The sequence below is a fragment of the Dreissena polymorpha genome, chromosome 14 (assembly GCF_020536995.1).
Source record: "Dreissena polymorpha isolate Duluth1 chromosome 14, UMN_Dpol_1.0, whole genome shotgun sequence".
Taxonomy (NCBI): Eukaryota; Metazoa; Mollusca; class Bivalvia; order Myida; family Dreissenidae; genus Dreissena; species Dreissena polymorpha.
This window is the reverse complement of record NC_068368.1, coordinates 74,926,691-74,943,353: the sequence shown is the minus strand read 5'-3', so window position 1 is coordinate 74,943,353 and position 16,663 is coordinate 74,926,691. Positions and strand designations below refer to the sequence as shown.

The 16,663-nt window shown below is 32.6% G+C and overlaps 1 protein-coding gene across 2 annotated transcripts; it reads left to right on the top strand.

Moving 5' to 3' along the window:
- The first annotated feature begins 750 nt into the window (after positions 1-750).
- On the top strand, positions 751-16,512 carry LOC127858127 (uncharacterized). 2 transcript variants are annotated; one of them, XM_052395023.1, is made up of 16 exons: positions 751-889; positions 4,376-4,729; positions 5,232-5,585; positions 6,547-6,654; positions 7,404-7,487; positions 8,352-8,459; positions 9,567-9,710; positions 9,962-9,983; positions 10,335-10,426; positions 10,679-10,700; positions 11,765-11,865; positions 12,672-12,702; positions 13,299-13,633; positions 13,948-13,972; positions 14,183-14,259; positions 16,235-16,512. In XM_052395023.1, exons 1-16 carry the CDS (start codon positions 823-825, stop codon positions 16,264-16,266), a joined length of 1,956 nt encoding a protein of 651 aa, XP_052250983.1. In that variant the 5' UTR covers positions 751-822; the 3' UTR covers positions 16,267-16,512. The 2 variants fall into 2 exon arrangements, with proteins under 2 accessions (XP_052250983.1, XP_052250982.1); XM_052395022.1 differs by having other exon boundaries at positions 9,564-9,710.
- The last annotated feature ends 151 nt before the right edge of the window (positions 16,513-16,663 follow it).

Below are 16,663 nucleotides of genomic sequence, written 5' to 3'. Positions count from 1 at the left end.
TTATTTCCTTCTGACCCAAGTGTGCATTCGTTTATTTTAACAACTGTATTTCTCGTTGTTACAGATTTTTGTGGTGCCCATAAATGTAAAGCGTACATGCAATTAGCATCTCATTAATCATAAACCTGAGAATTTCAAGTCCTAAATAACAGTTATAGCAAGCACAATAACATAATGGTGACTTTTCTTTTTTTTTGTTACGGAACAAATTTATTTGTCACTTTGCTGGATCGGAGATTTTATTGTATTATCCTTTTGTTTTAAGAAAACATACAGATTCTCAAATTAAAGCTAGGAAATGCGTGTGTTTCTATGACCTGTTCAAGCTGGTACAAGAGGGGCAATGTGGACAAAGTAACAGACTCAACGAAGCAAAAACATAAACTGTTGAACGCTCGATGTAAAGATCTACCAATAAAGTGATTACTATTTTACATCTCAGCTTGGAGTCATTGATTATTTTTAATTTATTTGAGAGTAAAATGAAATTCCATTCAATATTTTTAAAGAAAAATGTGCGCGGAAGAATATTTTATCGTGTTTTACATATATTATTCAATTGTTTTAGTGTCCGAGATATCAATGTTAGTGAAATAAGGAAACAATTGCCCATTTGTCGTTCAGCCAGTTTTTTCCCGAAAGGGTAGGTTCATGATGGTCAAAGTCGCATTACTTGCCACATATTTCCTGTTTCGGTAAACAAAAAGAGACAGTTTTCTATTCCTTTTAATATACGCTCGATTTAAGCATAATAATAACGGCGGTGAGCAAGTTCGTATCATTTGCAAGCTGTATCATTTTATAAGCTGTGCCATTCTAAATATGGAAGGACTAATAAACATATTGATGTGTTCAATATACATGTATGCTCATATTTTCTATTGCGCCGGTAAGAATTAATACACACTTTTTACTAATTCTAACTAATTATTGACCTAATAACGCGCAGTTGCGTACGTTGCTTTACGCCCGTCATTTGTATACAGAGCTTAGACGAAGTAAGTTTTTGCTCAATTTCCACCTGTACCAATATACTATTCTGAATTGTGTCACTTTTAGATGAATGAAGTTTCATACGATGAAATTCGACATCTTGCGTACACCTCGGAATTTTTTTTAACGTACAAATTTTTTAACTTGTATATCTCAGTTATAAGTAAATATTTTGATTAAAACTCGTACATATAATCAGTTTAATACATTCTCTGCAAGCTAATGATAAAATCATTCAGTGACATTAGGACGCTTTAACACATCGGGTAAGAATGTTTTCATCATTTTGCACGTGGAGATGGTGAAACGCGATATACTTCTAATTTCCGTTTAATGTCATAATTCTAGACGGGTTTTTAAACCCTGGAAACATACAATTAATTCCAAAAAACAAAATTGCGTCTATGAATTCATGAGCGCTACCACGCACTGGACATGTTGAAGGCTACCTGATCCACATTATAAAGCTTCAAATGGTCATGGTTGACTGATCTTACCGTGAGCGTGCATAAATGTTTTCAAATAATCACATGTACACGTTTAAATCGAAATCTTTAATCCAAATTGAGACATTTAAGTTGGAAAAGATTTGCGTTAATAAAATTGCCATTTGTAAGTTGCGTAGAAAGGTCTCCAAGTGTATTCAACCACTTATAACGATGACATTAGCTATAGCATGACGTTACAACGTTTGCTATATCTAATTTGTTTTCGTCATTTTACGGACATAAATCATAATCGTTGCACATACAAAAAAAGCTTTTTTGTCAACTGCGATGTTGTATTTTGTATCCAACATTTTTCGTGTGTTCATTACTAATTTAGAGATATATATAGAGGAAGCATTACATAATTGAAAATGGTATTCATAGTTAACCGTTTCGAATGTGCACCCAGTTGACATTCGTCTGCGAAAACGTGTGGAAAAACGATAATTACACTTAAGTTTCCGGCCAATAAATAATAATTAGTTTACTTTGTGTCCAAAGTAAAGATACAAAAATAGGCCCAAAATATAGTACAAGCAAATTCAGAAAAAAATATCGATTTAAATGACATTCGGATATTATTCTGTTTAAAATCACCTGCCTGGTGGTTAGATTCTAATACACGCTTAGTAAACACTTTTTATTATTATACTAGAATAAACTGGGGAAAGCATAAGTTCGTTGATTGTATTTGAACCGTTGTATGTTTCATCTTCAAATATGGCACACTACAATATCAGCCCATTTGTAACACGCACGTTTTTAATAGTGCATGTTGCATATGATTACTGAAGTGTTAAGTAGCCTTAAATAGCAGACCATTCATAAAAAAAAGAATCTGATTATAATAATTTTCTCCGCCTGTCATCTTACTGAAACTGATTTTGAGCTTATTATTTACTTACTACGATCATTTCAAAAGCACAATCGTCTAGCTATCGGATGAAACCATTGTCCATAGTAGGTATATATGCACCAGACATGTTGTAGTGGTTATTCGGACATAGTTAATTGATTCGATTGTTAATAGTATCGTGAATCATCGGGCTCATGCTTGATAAATTGGTCGCTATGGTGGAATAATTCTTATTAAATTAATCAAAACTAGTACTTATCATGGAATTATTGAAAACAATCTTTTATTGACATACCATAATTATATCGCCGAATATCTGCAATAACGATTTTTCTGGTCATGTTCACCGGTTTAACGCGTTAGAGTTTATATAATGAGTCTTGTACTGACCGCGAACTGAACTTTATACCTTGCGAGATGGAATGCTATGCATTAAAGTGATGTAACGATTCCACTGCTGGAACGACGGTTTGTTTAAAGCTTTATACTTTAACATGTTTTGTTCGGTGTTTCGAAAACAATTTAACATATTTTGGTCAAAACGAATATCAGAATAGGAACAACAATATTTATAAGATCTAAAATATACGTTATCACAGAATGCAATACGGTAGTAATAACTAAATATGAGAACACAGCCTTTAAGTACAAACGCTATGGCGCTGACAATCTACTAAATGTACAGGGCATACACAAACTGTATTGATGTCTTGTGTTTAGTGTGAAACTTTTCTATCCCTCAAGCCTTTCTATAAGAGATAAAGTAGAGTCATGCTGAACACGCATTTAACATCGTTGCAAAGACGCGGTCGTGCTGCCGATGTTCTTGGGAATTATGATCAAATCAGCCAATGGAATAAATGAAGTGTATTCATTCGGATCTTGCCGCGGGAAATTTTATTTTAATTTTATTGGACACTTACAAAGGTCAGGTAAGGTAAAAAGCTGGCTTAGACAGCTATGCCGAAAAAAAAATATTGTATTGACATACCATAATTATATCGCCGAATATCTGCAATAAAGATATTTCTGGTCATGTTCACCGGGTTAACGCGATAGAGTTTAAATAATGAGTCTTGTACTGACCGCGAACTGAACTCTATACCTTGCGAGATGGAATGCAATGCATTAAAAAGAGGTCACGATTCCACTGCTGGAACGACGGTTTGTTTAAAGCTTTATACTTTTACATGTTTTGTTCGGCGTTTCGAAAACAATTTAACATATTTTGGTGAAAACGAATATCAGGATAGGAACAAAAATATTTATATGACCTAAAATATACGTGATCACAGAATGCAATACGGTAGTAATAACTAACTATGAGAACACAGCCTTTAAGTACAAACGCTATGGCGCTGACAATCTTCTAAATGTAAAGGGGCGCACACAAACTGTATTGATGTCGTGAGTTGAGTGTGAAACTGTTCTATCCCTCAAGCCTTTTAATAAGAGATAAAGTAGATTCATGCTGAACACGCATTTAGCATCGTTACAAAGACGCGGTCGTGTTGCCGATGTTCTGGGGAATTATGCTCAAATCAGCCAATGGAATAAATGAAGTGTATTCATTCGGATCTAGCCGCGGGAAATTTTATTTGATTTTTATTGAACACTTACAAAGGTCAGGTAAGGTGAATGGCTGGCTTAGACAGCTACGCCGAAAAAACAGGTTTTCCGAAAATTATTATTTAAGCTATAATTGATAGTGTCCGAAAACGTATAGTGCTCGAAAATTGGAAGCATGTACGGTTGTAAAATATCGAGTTATATATATACTTCTTTGTTGTGTAGCTTTAACGTGTATGATCGCACCGACCTAAGCACACAATAAAGCAGATACACACGGAAAATATATACATTTATTCTTCTTCAAACTTGTTTTTGTACTTTTCATGATTTAATTTACGTTTCAACACTTGTTTTCCATATATTAGTATTAATACATAACATGTAATTAGTATATTCGATATGACATCCAATCAAATTTATCTTTTCTGCGCTATTAAGTTGCCATGTTTTCTTTTTTATATTTCAGTCTCGTCAGATCCACTGCTTAACGTTAGAATTGTGCATGCCTCGAAACTGGAATTGTCCTGCAGTGATAATATTGACAGTTACGGAACTTCAATATGGAATTTTTACAGTGCTCAACATGGAAAGCAAGAAATGCAAAACATGGCAAAAATAGAATACTCGGGAAGTAAATGCACATCAACCTATATGTACACTATTAAATCGATGCAGTGTGAATGTACAAATCACACTGGTGTCCTCTGCAACATATCTGGCGATGGAATCGCTAACACAGGCGACCGATGGAAATGTTCGAAGTTTATAAACGGGTCTGTTGTTCAAAGCAATATTTTGACATTACCAAGCCTAGGGCAAGGTATGCGTTTACAAATATATACAACGATACCAGAGACTATTTTCTTGACCTTTTGTTGTTAAAATTTATCAAAGTTCGTTCCTTCTTTGGAAGAGTAATATTACATGGTATCAAACAGCTTTTAAAGGCGCATTAAATACTTTCAATTGTTCTAAATTAGTTCAAAGTTTCGAAATTTTCTAATATTTGACTTTTTCCTGCACATATGTCGACGTATAATTTATCATGTTTTATATAAACTTCTCCGTCGTGGAGCATTTCCTTGTTCTGTAACACCGACTAAAGGCACTCAATTAAGCAAGAATATAGATGGAGATTTATACACTTAATTCGTCTTAAAACTATTTTCTTTTGTACCTTTCATTATGGCATTAACATATCAATACTTGTTCTCAATACGTTATTATTAATACAGAACATGCAACTGGGATAGTCGATCTGACATTCAGTGATGCTTAATAATGTTGTGCTGTGAAGTTGTAATGCTCTTTTTATATTTCAGTCTCTTCAGAGCAATGGTTTTACGTGAGAGTTTTGTGTTCCTGGAACTTGGAATTGTCCTGCAGTGGTAACATTGAAAATTACGGAACTCCAATATGGATTTTTTACAGATCTCAACAAGGAAAGCAAGATATGCAAAACATGGTTAAAATAGAATACTCTGGAAGTGAATGCAAATCAACATATTTGAACACAATTAAATCGAGGCATTGTGAATGTTTAAATTACACTGGTGTCATCTGCAACATATCTGGTGATGGGAGTGCTAACGCAGGCGACCGATGGCAATGTGCGAAATTCACAAACGGGTCTGTTGTTCAACGCCAGAACTATACATTGCCAAGCCAAAAGCAAGGTATGCGTTTACAACTTTACACCTTGATACAATAGACTATTGTCTTTGACATTTTGGTGTTTAAATGAATCAAAGATCGTTCCTTCTCTGAAAGAGTAATATTATATAGTAAAAAAATGTCTGTACCCGACTGTGGAAATAAATAACGTTAATATTAAGACATTAATAAACATGTTTGAATGATTTCGAAATAACTATTTTTAATGAGTATATAAAAATATGCAAATGTTAAAATGGGAAGTATATCAAGTGTCCATGCATTCAAATCGGGTTTTCTTAGTCTAAGAATTGGTCAATAACACTGTACTCTATACGGTCTGAGATATTTTGTTATTGTACCTCGCATGACCACTCTGTTCGTTTTGTCCATTTACAAAGCGCGATGAAACTGGGTAATTAAGGTTTTTCTTTGTCGCATTAAATACGGATTACAATTTCAAGTACACAAAATAGTTCACATAATTTGATTACGTTGTATAAAGTTTGCTTTAAATATAATGTGTATTTAGCAATATGCCCTTACATAATAATACAAAATGTTGGTGTAATAAATGGTTAATGTTATTGTTCAGAAACTTTAAACATATCTACATTATGATTTGCTACAGCTGTATACTGGTTCTATTGATTTGTCGTGAAAGAAACGTTCGCAGGTTATTCGGTTAGGATCGGAAATTAGCGTGTTAACTAGGATTATAATGCGATTCTTGGATGTTTGGAATCGGTATAATAGTGTGAATTGTCAAGTAAAAAACATATCATGTTCTTAACAAGTCAGAAACACTTTCATTGTCACGTATATAATATCTAAATATATATACTGTTAGTATCTGTGCATGTATTTATGTTAGTCATGTATGGTGTATTCTGATTGAAATTATTGCCTAATGTATTTAACATAAACTGTACAACGGTTTGGCTTCTGAGCCTGTTGTAGACACTATACAGTTTGTTTTGGTAGAAAACAGCGACTGTACAACAGTATCGGTTACACAGACAGCCCATGATGATGAAACTACATATAGTACACGTTCAACCAACGACAAAGTAACAGTGCTGGCTTTGGATGGTTAGGCTAAGCATGTTTCTATTCTTTCAAACTCTCGTATTATTTACGCATACATTACTTTTATACATTCTTTTAGACCTGTTTTTCGGATATCTTGTTGGATTGTGTTCACGTATTTCCTTACCAGTGTTTGTAGTTAAGTATCAATGCATTGAGTCTGTTTAGATAATATTTTAAGTGTCACTTAAAGGGACCTTTTCACGTGACTTTGGCATGTATTTAAGATTGTCATTAAATTGACAAAAAATAAACTCTGAGACTAATTAACTCTAGTAAAAAACAAGAATACAATTACAGAAAGACAAAAAGTAATCCTGAAGTGGGCACGAACCTGATATTTGGAGTTAAAGTCTAGCAATCGGCCTCTTACAGTGAGAAATGCATTGTAGACTGTATATAAGCAATCATCTTAGTGTCACAAAATATAACGATAACAGAAGAACTCTCCTAATTATTCAATCGTTTCGCTTTTGTATCATTAAACAATTTTCAGGTTTTTGATCGTCAAAAGATGCATATTATGTACATTTTAGATCATTGTAAATGTTCAGTGTTACTGTTGTCGCGCAGATATCATAACTTTAACACATTTTTGCGAATCTGAAACACTATTTTTCAATTGTGTCAATGTACCAAGACGTAAAAAGGTCTTTTTAAAAATCTTATTGAAGCCATGCTATCTGTTAAAGATAAGCCGAATACGAGTGTAGTTGTTTGTCAATACAATTAGAACTTTAACATTTTCACAGCAAATCATACCACATCTGGAATAGGAAACACTTCCACTGCCACAAATAGCAGCGATACAAATACGTCGAATAACGACGAATCTGGTAACGTATTACTAAACTAAAAATAGTTCAAGAAGTGTACGATAAAACAGGTATGCTTATTCAAACATGTGTTGATGCACAACTGCTTTTAAAAAGTACAAACGCTATTTTCTATTAATATGGACTACATGTATATATTTTATTCTCAGATGAACCGAACATTTAATTGTGTGCTGATTGTTAAAAGGCTTTGTTCACGTATAATGCAAGATTATTATTGGTTCATACATTTTCGGATTTAATTAATTTGTACAACGCAGCCTGTATCTAACAATTTTACTGGCTCTGATGTAGTTTCTGCAAGTTTTTTGTAAATTGTAGGCAAAACGCTGTATTCACTGGTAGACGGTATCACCAGGGTGTAACGAATCTATACATGAAAAGATATATCTCGATGCATGCAATAGTATACTTCCGTTTACTTGCTCTCATGTTTCTTATCAGTTTCCTCTTGAACAAAAAAAAATCCGCCGTGTTGTTGCATTGTATATATATTGATATTTGCGCTTTCCGTTGTGATATCGTTTTCTGGACAATGCGATGGAAATTTATCGTAAGGAAACTGAGATAAAGTTAACGGAAGTATAATATGTGTAACTTCATATGATATTGCAACTGCCCTTAAACAAACGCAACACCAACTGCCGCTAAAATGGCATAAAATAAAATATGTTCAGCATAAGCGATACTTATCAGCTATCAAAGGAATTAGTCAGCTGATTTAAATATATAATATAATTGTCGAAACATATAACCTATCCAAAATTAACAATAACATTCAAAACAGTATATCTATATTCATGGATTTTTGTTTAATTGTTATGTATTGATATTGCAATTGATTACATTATCCCCTTATTTCAGCAAGAAAGCTAGCATTCGTGATAGCTGGGCCGTTTGTTGTGTTCGGCATCGGAATAGTTTTGTTCATAAGTCGGAAGAAAGTGTTGTCCGCCTTGAAACGTGCACATGGTACATGTTTCCTGTATTTACAACTGTGGTCCGAACAAAAGAAAGGAAAAGGTTCACGAAGGTCATTAAACGACCCTACATTAAAACAACTTACTTTTATATATGCATTCGAATACAATTAATGAAGTTCAACAGAGTTTCTTTAAAAAAAATACCAATTTTATGTTACTATGTTTATAACCTAGTAAGACTAACATATTCAAACAAAAAAATTTGTTTTCATTCAAATTTCGCGACCTCCTTTGTTCGCTAATTCGGTAAACGGTTGTAATAAAACACATCTAATATCGAAGAGGCATGCACCGATTATTTTGTGTAAAGAAAATATTACTGAATAGGCCACATTGAAACGATGGACGTTATTTTCTTCAATGATTTTATCAGAAGATTCGTAAAATGCGCAAACACGTTTACTTGGGTGTCTTCCTGAAATAAAAAGACATGCACAATTGAACAGAATAAATAGTATTGTAATAATTGTTCAACCTGCTTATCTAATAATTGTTCATCGTGCTTATGTACGGCGTCCATATGCTTAGCATGCAAAATGATTGTGAAATGTCACAGTCAAAGTCAAACCGCCGTAAACCAACAACATACATACTAAGTACATTTGCTTTTCAAAATTGTGCAGTTTAGCCTAAGTTTTTATATCATTTTATTCATTGCAAGCTAATGGCCTTCGTGAGCCCTGTCCTTTAAGCGAACATAGGGTACATGGTGCGTACACAAGTTCTCTATGCGCATCCCGATAAGATACTTCGAATATTTACTTGAAAATTACATTGATAGACCACACCAGAAATAGCTCTGAAACGAATAAGCTGTTTGTTACTTTTAATGCCGACTTAGGGTCAAAACAGAGTTATTAACTAAAGTTTTAAGCATGCCATATTGTGAATGGTTAATATTAGCAAACACCAAACCACATTTTAAAGTGATACTTGTGTCAAACTGATTTTATTTGCTATATTTGAAAATAAGTTTCATAACAAACTGTTATGTTTTACTTCACATCATACCCATAGATAAAACACCTCATTTTTTTATATTGAACATATATATCGTTTTGACAAACAAGTCCTGAATTCAACTTATATAAAGCAGGTAGAGTTGATGACCTTCCAGTAAACATAAACGACATGCCTCCTGCAGATGACATTGTGAACATAGCTGCCGGTTTGAATAATATCACGTGGTCAAACATTCCTTCGTCCTCAACGGAAACTGATGCAGTACATTGTGTCGATGGTTAGTATGAAATAAAACATTCAAAGCCGAATATTATCAGCAATACGTTATTGCAAAAAGTATTTTGGAAACATCGCATACTTTAAAAATGTGAATAATAGAATTTAGAAAAGATCAGTTGTAAAACGTTAAATATTAGTGTACATGAATTAAGCTGTTTCATTGTGTGTTGCATTATAACATTACATATTGAAACTAAAATAAAAATTAAAAATAATACAGTTATAATGTAAATATACGGTTTTTTACAGGTCGAAATGCAGCAGGACTATGGTAAGGTGTTTTTATTTTCATTAATTCATGTGCACAACATTGATGTAGTTGTCATGTGTGCTCTATTACACCGTTGCTGACAGCAAATCCTTTTATACTAAATTTGCAATATTATATGCAAAGCATTTAATGATATTTTTTTAATATAAAATATCTGTTAAGTGTTGGGTATCTTTAAGAATATGCCTCTATATGTTTTACAAGGACTCTAAGAATCTCGATATAAAAAGCAGAAGCAAAACAACTTAATTATTTATAGCAAAATAAAATAAAATGTTTAAAAAATATCCGGAGCGCAAACTTACGATGCTTTTGATATGACGTGAATTGATAGTGTTTTTCATTTAACAGTTTTAATATCGGTGATCTTCAACCAGGCTGTACAGAATATAGTAATGACGACCCATTGTACAGCTCTGTAAATGAGCCAATAGTAAACAAAGGTACATGTATTTAATTGGCGTATATTACCTTAAGTAGGTATGATCAATAGATGATAATTCGAATAACTTACTTGAATGACTACACAACTTATTAAACGTGTTTATTCAAGGCCTGTAGGCACAGACAGCCCGTTTCGAGACGTTTGCTCATGAATGGTTGTAAATTTACGACTTAATAATGATTTACGTTTTTTTTGTTTGCGCTATTCTCAAGCTAAACTATAATTATTTCTTATTCAAACACTTTTGCAGATGCGGACGCCAGCATTGAAAGGTAATGCCTATGTAAATGTATACCATGCACTTGTAACGTAACGAATATATGGGGCATTATTGAATAAATATAATAGTAGAAATTTGTATCAACGCAATAACCCAAATTTCTTACAATCTTTAAAAGGCAGTCTTCTACTACTACTACTACTACTACTACTACTACTACTACTACTACTACTACTACTACTACTACTACTACTACTTGTACTTTTTGTACTAACACTACTATTACTTCTTCTACTACTACTGCTACTACTACTACTACTACTACTACTATTATTTCTACTACTACTACTACTATTTCTACTACTACTACTACTACTACTACTACTACTACTACTACTACTACTACTACTACTACTACTACTACTACTACTACTTCTACTACTACTACTTCTAGTACTTCTACTTCTACTACTACTACTACTACTACTACTACTACTACTACTACTACTACTACTACTACTACTACTACTACTACTACTACTGCTACTACTACTACTACTACTACTACTACTACTATTACTACTACTACTACTACTATTGCTACTACTACTACTACTACTACTACTACTACTTCTACAACAACTACTACTACTACTAAAAGTACTACTACTACTACTACTACTACTACGACTATTACTACTACTACACCTACTACAACTACTACTACTACTACTACTACTACTACTACTAAAAGTACTACTACTACAACTACTACTACTACTACTACTACTACTACTACTACTACTACTACTACTACTACTACTACTACTACTACTACTACTACTACTACTACTACTACTACTACTACTACTACTACTACTACTACTACTACTACTTCTACTACTACTACTTCTACTACTAGTACTATAACTGTCACTACTTCTACCACCAATTCTATTACTACTAATTATAATACGTCTGCTACTTCTACTAATACTTTAACTACTACACTACTTCTACTTCTTCAACTATTTCTACTACTACTTAATTTACTTTAAATTTGTAGTACTGTTACACGTGAAATTTGTTCCTGCGTTAATTATTTTTTTCATTTAGAAGCGGCAAAGATCATGTACATGAAGACACCAGCTTCCACATCCCAATTGATGATGACCCACTCTACAGTTGCGTCAAACTATGTCAACCTCATCGTACAGGTCAAAACACATTTTCACAATATGTAATGGTGTACATGTTACCGTTATTTTATATTTCTATTAGCCATTCATTAACATTCAGGAGTAAGAATAAAACGACTTTTCAAATGGTTTCCGTCATCAAAAAACCCTAAAGAGAAATGTCGTTAAAAATATGGAATTCATATTTGAGCACAGACATAATCATAACAATTTAAAAAAGGGGTGTACATACTCATGGAAACGCGAGCGCACGCACTGTGAAACAGGGAAAATTGTATAATAAAAATAATGTTCTGTTGTTCCGTTCTACGTGCACATCATGACGTTATAAAGGTCAGTTATATTTGTTTTAAACAATGTGTTCACTCAAACAAGCAACGTTCTATGTTTAACTTAAATATCGTACTGTTTAATATAATTAGCGCGTATAGAATTGTTTTCATTCCTCCCGTAGATAAAAGTGTAATCCCATAAGATACCATTTAAAAGTACATACAATGTAAGAATTCAAGTGTTTCGCCTTTATAGGCTCTTTAATAAATAGCATCAATATCAAAGATATATCAAAGTTTAATTTAAAAATGCAAATGTATAATAATGTATCGTTCAATACAATTTATCGTTCACGCGTGTACGTTTAGTTTATTTAAATTAACTACATTCTATACATATAACGGCGTTTGCTTTCAGCTGTAGTATGAATTAAAAAGTATAAACTATTCATGTTCATCATATGTTTATTATTTTAAGTATAATTAAGGTATTTCCTCATACACGTGATTAAATTGTGACCAATATGGTGAAAGATGTATTCCTAATTGCAGATGAAGGTGCATGTGGATTTTCAGCAGAGGGGTAAGTCAAAGCTAATGTATCGTTTGGTTATTTATATGCAGTTTACAGTGTTGATAAATTATTTTGGTACAACGTTAATTGTCAGGTATGTATTGAATCAAATAACTTTAACTGTAAACGATATTTTAACATATATCTGTAAAGGTATATACATAAAATTAATAATATTCGTTTTGTCAATGGAATAAAGATCTTTATTACGATACACAAACATTGAAATTTCTATCTTTGAGAAACAAGAAAATTCTCGTTTATTTTCTTTCGTTGTTTTACCGGTTTACATATTTAAAATAGTTTCCTGTAAATATTCTAAATTTCCATAACGACATTACGTCAGTATAAAAGGTTAAAAGCACAATTCGTTCACTCGACATTTCATTAATTCTGTTCACTACAAATGATGAACCCTTAATTTCAATATACAAACCACATATTGCCGATAAACTACAGGAAATCGTCTATCGTATGCGTTTTTGTTTTGCATACTTTCATTTTCTTATTTTATCGTTATTAATAAGTTTTGTTAAAAAGGACCGACTATATGATAACACACAGTACAAAGATAACTTACATGCTCCATACAACACATATTTTAGGAATGATGATCAGCTCCACTCAATATTACGGGCAGGCGATTTAAATAAGAGTAAACACAATCCCTTTTACTCAAACGACAACGATAATATTCCATTACACGTGCACGAAAGCAATGGAAATTTACAGTATAGATGCACTGGTGATTTCAAAAACGACACTGATAACTCAGTTGTTAAGGAGAATGAACTTTATTCACTTGCAAAAAATATTGATCCTGTGTACTCAACGGCGACGATGAAAGGACGAAATTGTGTAATGGAGACCTCGAATGGTGTCTTTGAATTCAACGCGGCGGACCCTCTCTATTCAGTTGTGGACAAAAGTAAAAGCAGAGGTAATAACGATCTACTCCTATTACAGTCCCTTCAACTACTTTTAATTCATCAGCATTGTCAAAAGCAAAGACATACTACATATGACAACTGTAACACGTTATTCTAATAAATTATGGGCGAGTCATACCGCAGCATCCGTCAATAATATTCATGACACAAATTATGTTGGTATGTACATGTAGACGTTGCTAATATTTATAAGATTCTGCACACGAATACATATTTTTTGTCATTAAACAAGGTTTTAAAACATATATAATATTATATGGAAAAAACAAGCGATAATTGTTAAAAACAAATTTCTTTTCTGTAGGTGGCATGGAATTCGACTGGAATAGGCAAGTATAAACAGATTATTAACTGTAAAGTATAACATACGTAGCATTTTTCTCTGCATACACACTACATCGATTTTAAGAAAAAAATGTTCAACAATGTTTGCAAAATTGCGTATGTATTTACAGTGGCGTTTCTTGGCATTCGCTTTTATTGGTTTACTTTCTCATCTCAACCGTTTTAACTTTAATGATTTGATGCATGCATTGCAGAACCGCCCCGTCCTTTCCAGAATGCACATCCTTAGTGGTTCCTCTTTACAGCAAAGTCAACAAGAAAATAAAGAAAGGTATTGCTTAAAAATGTTGAGCAACTTTTAATTTCTTGCTAATAAATGTGAAGTGTTTTTACATTTTGCATCAGAGGTGTGCGCAATATTATAAAACAGTCAACTGTTCATTGTTATACAATTTTGATTCATATATTATGTATGCACAAAGTAACTGTTGCGGTATGGTTGTAAACTAGTTTATACTACCAACAAAGTATGTTTGTGTAGGACACGCGAGGGACGCATTTACTTTATACGACCCTCAATTCGGTAGAAAAACGCTTAACGTTCTATGATCCCCATCAGTTTATACATTTTATATATAAATGAACATGCAAGATATTAATTGCATGTGTTGCCTATAGAGCCAATATGACATCTTATAAAATCCACCAACCCTATGCAAAATAAAACGCTAAACTTCACGTGCGTATGATGCCATTTAGTGATTATGTCATTCTGGTGTGTTTCTACTCAAATATAACTGAATGATGACATTACAAACGCAATAATATAAGTAATTAAGTGTTTCGAATTCGTTGCAATATTATAGTTAGAATATAATATTATTGGGCTATAAAACACGACTAAATCCGGTGATAATGATTGTACTTTACAATTTTGTTAAATTCAGATACTACTTTGATAGATGCGGGTTCTAGGAAAGAAAGGCCGCTATGTGTTTACCCTATTAATATGGGTGCATTTTGCGAAACTTGTAAGAGTATACGTCGTTTTCTGTTGTGTTGATCAAAGAAAGACTCCACAAAGAATTGGTCGTTTACACGAACTTTTTAAAACGTGTTTAAAAAACAGGATGTTATTAAATAAATCGACGTGTTATTGTGACACATTGGACAACAGGTCGTGTTTATTACATTAAAAGTTAAACTATGTTGAGCAGAGATACAGTCAAAATATCGTTTTGAGATTTTCTAATTTAGTCCAACGACTTGTGTTTGTAATTTTGTAAAATGGTGTAATGACCAATGCTATTAATATCGGTTTTATAACTCCTTTATAAACATTGTTTAAAAGTCATCTTGAACAACATGTTTGTTTTTAAATGCAAAAGTTTGATTAAATTAGGTTTATATTTAAATAAAACCTTCTTTTCACTATTGGAGTGTGTAACAATTGACATGCCGATGAAATTGAATCGAGGGTTATAGCGATTAAAAAAAGTAAACTGACTTCGAAATGAATTTTAAGAGCTATATTTTGAGTGAAAAAACAACAATTTGATTTCATAATATAACGCAAATATTTTTTGTCAGTTCGGATCGTTTTTAGATGTTATTTTTGTTTACAATAAAACACTTATATTTATTTTGCAAAAACAAAATCAAAATATAAAAACTATGTGACAGGATAATCAAATATAAGGAACGAGTATTTGATTACTTGATTTTTATAGTTTTTGAACGGATTGTCTGGCGAGGTAAGTTTTGAACCATTCTGTGTCTTAAAGTTTTTTTTTAGTTCGAAGGATAAATGCAAGTACACAAAGACACTAATAGTCTCAAAATACTTCCCGTCGTTTTTATTGCATGCATTACACATGTAAAGATTTGATAGGCGAGATTAATTATATTGCATTGTTTCAAAACTTAACGTCAACCTCGCGTTAAGAGCATCAATATGTTGACATATTGGGCATTTTATTGATAGTAAAAACATAAGTTTCGTAATTTAATTAAGGATTTTAAAGTGCGTTCAAACTTACAGTCAAACAATCTGAAACAGAAACGATATAAAATGTTTTTATTTGCATCGAAACTTATTCTGCTTGAGGACAATACATACGTTCATCGCAAGAAGGACCAACAGTTTATTTATCTTCTTTCTCTGAAATAACGTTTTAATAACAAATACTTCTGCTCTTAATATATGTTTTATCTTTCATATTGCACAGTTATGAGAAAGTATGCGTGATATTAACCTGAAGTTTTTGTGTGTTTTTTGTTTGCCGGAGTGTACTTGTGTATTTTAGCTGCGGATAAGACGCCTGAAGACACATCATGAGAAAGATGGCGTGTGCAAGGAGAAAATATAACATATATCGACGAAAAGTTGACATGCGTGTAAACATTCTTAGTTAAATACAACAGGATGACATTTAAACCATGTGAACTTGTGAGATTACTGTTTTGTAAGTATTGATTCGTTTGTGTGTGTACTAAATCGTTCATGAATTGCGTTCATATCATGTAATGTAACTTGATATTACCATTTCGCTGGACGTAGAATATATTATTGCTGTTCAAGAAACTTGTTTTTTTTGCATTAATACTTTACTTACAAAAGAACCAATATGAATTGAAAATGCGTTTTTTTTTTCTCCCGTCGGCGATATCATAAGTTGATTTACTAATTATTCGCCTATGTTTATTTTAATGAGCTTTGTAAATACCGGTTCGAA

Bases quoted from the DNA above. Each gene is read 5' to 3' on its own strand.
- LOC127858127 (XM_052395022.1), top strand. From the start codon at position 823: ATGGAAGGACTAATAAACATATTGATGTGTTCAATATACATGTATGCT. The intron at 7,488-8,351 runs GTAACGTATTAC...CCCTTATTTCAG, and splicing joins GTCGAATAACGACGAATCTG to CAAGAAAGCTAGCATTCGTG. The intron at 10,427-10,678 runs GTACATGTATTT...ACACTTTTGCAG, and splicing joins TGAGCCAATAGTAAACAAAG to ATGCGGACGCCAGCATTGAA.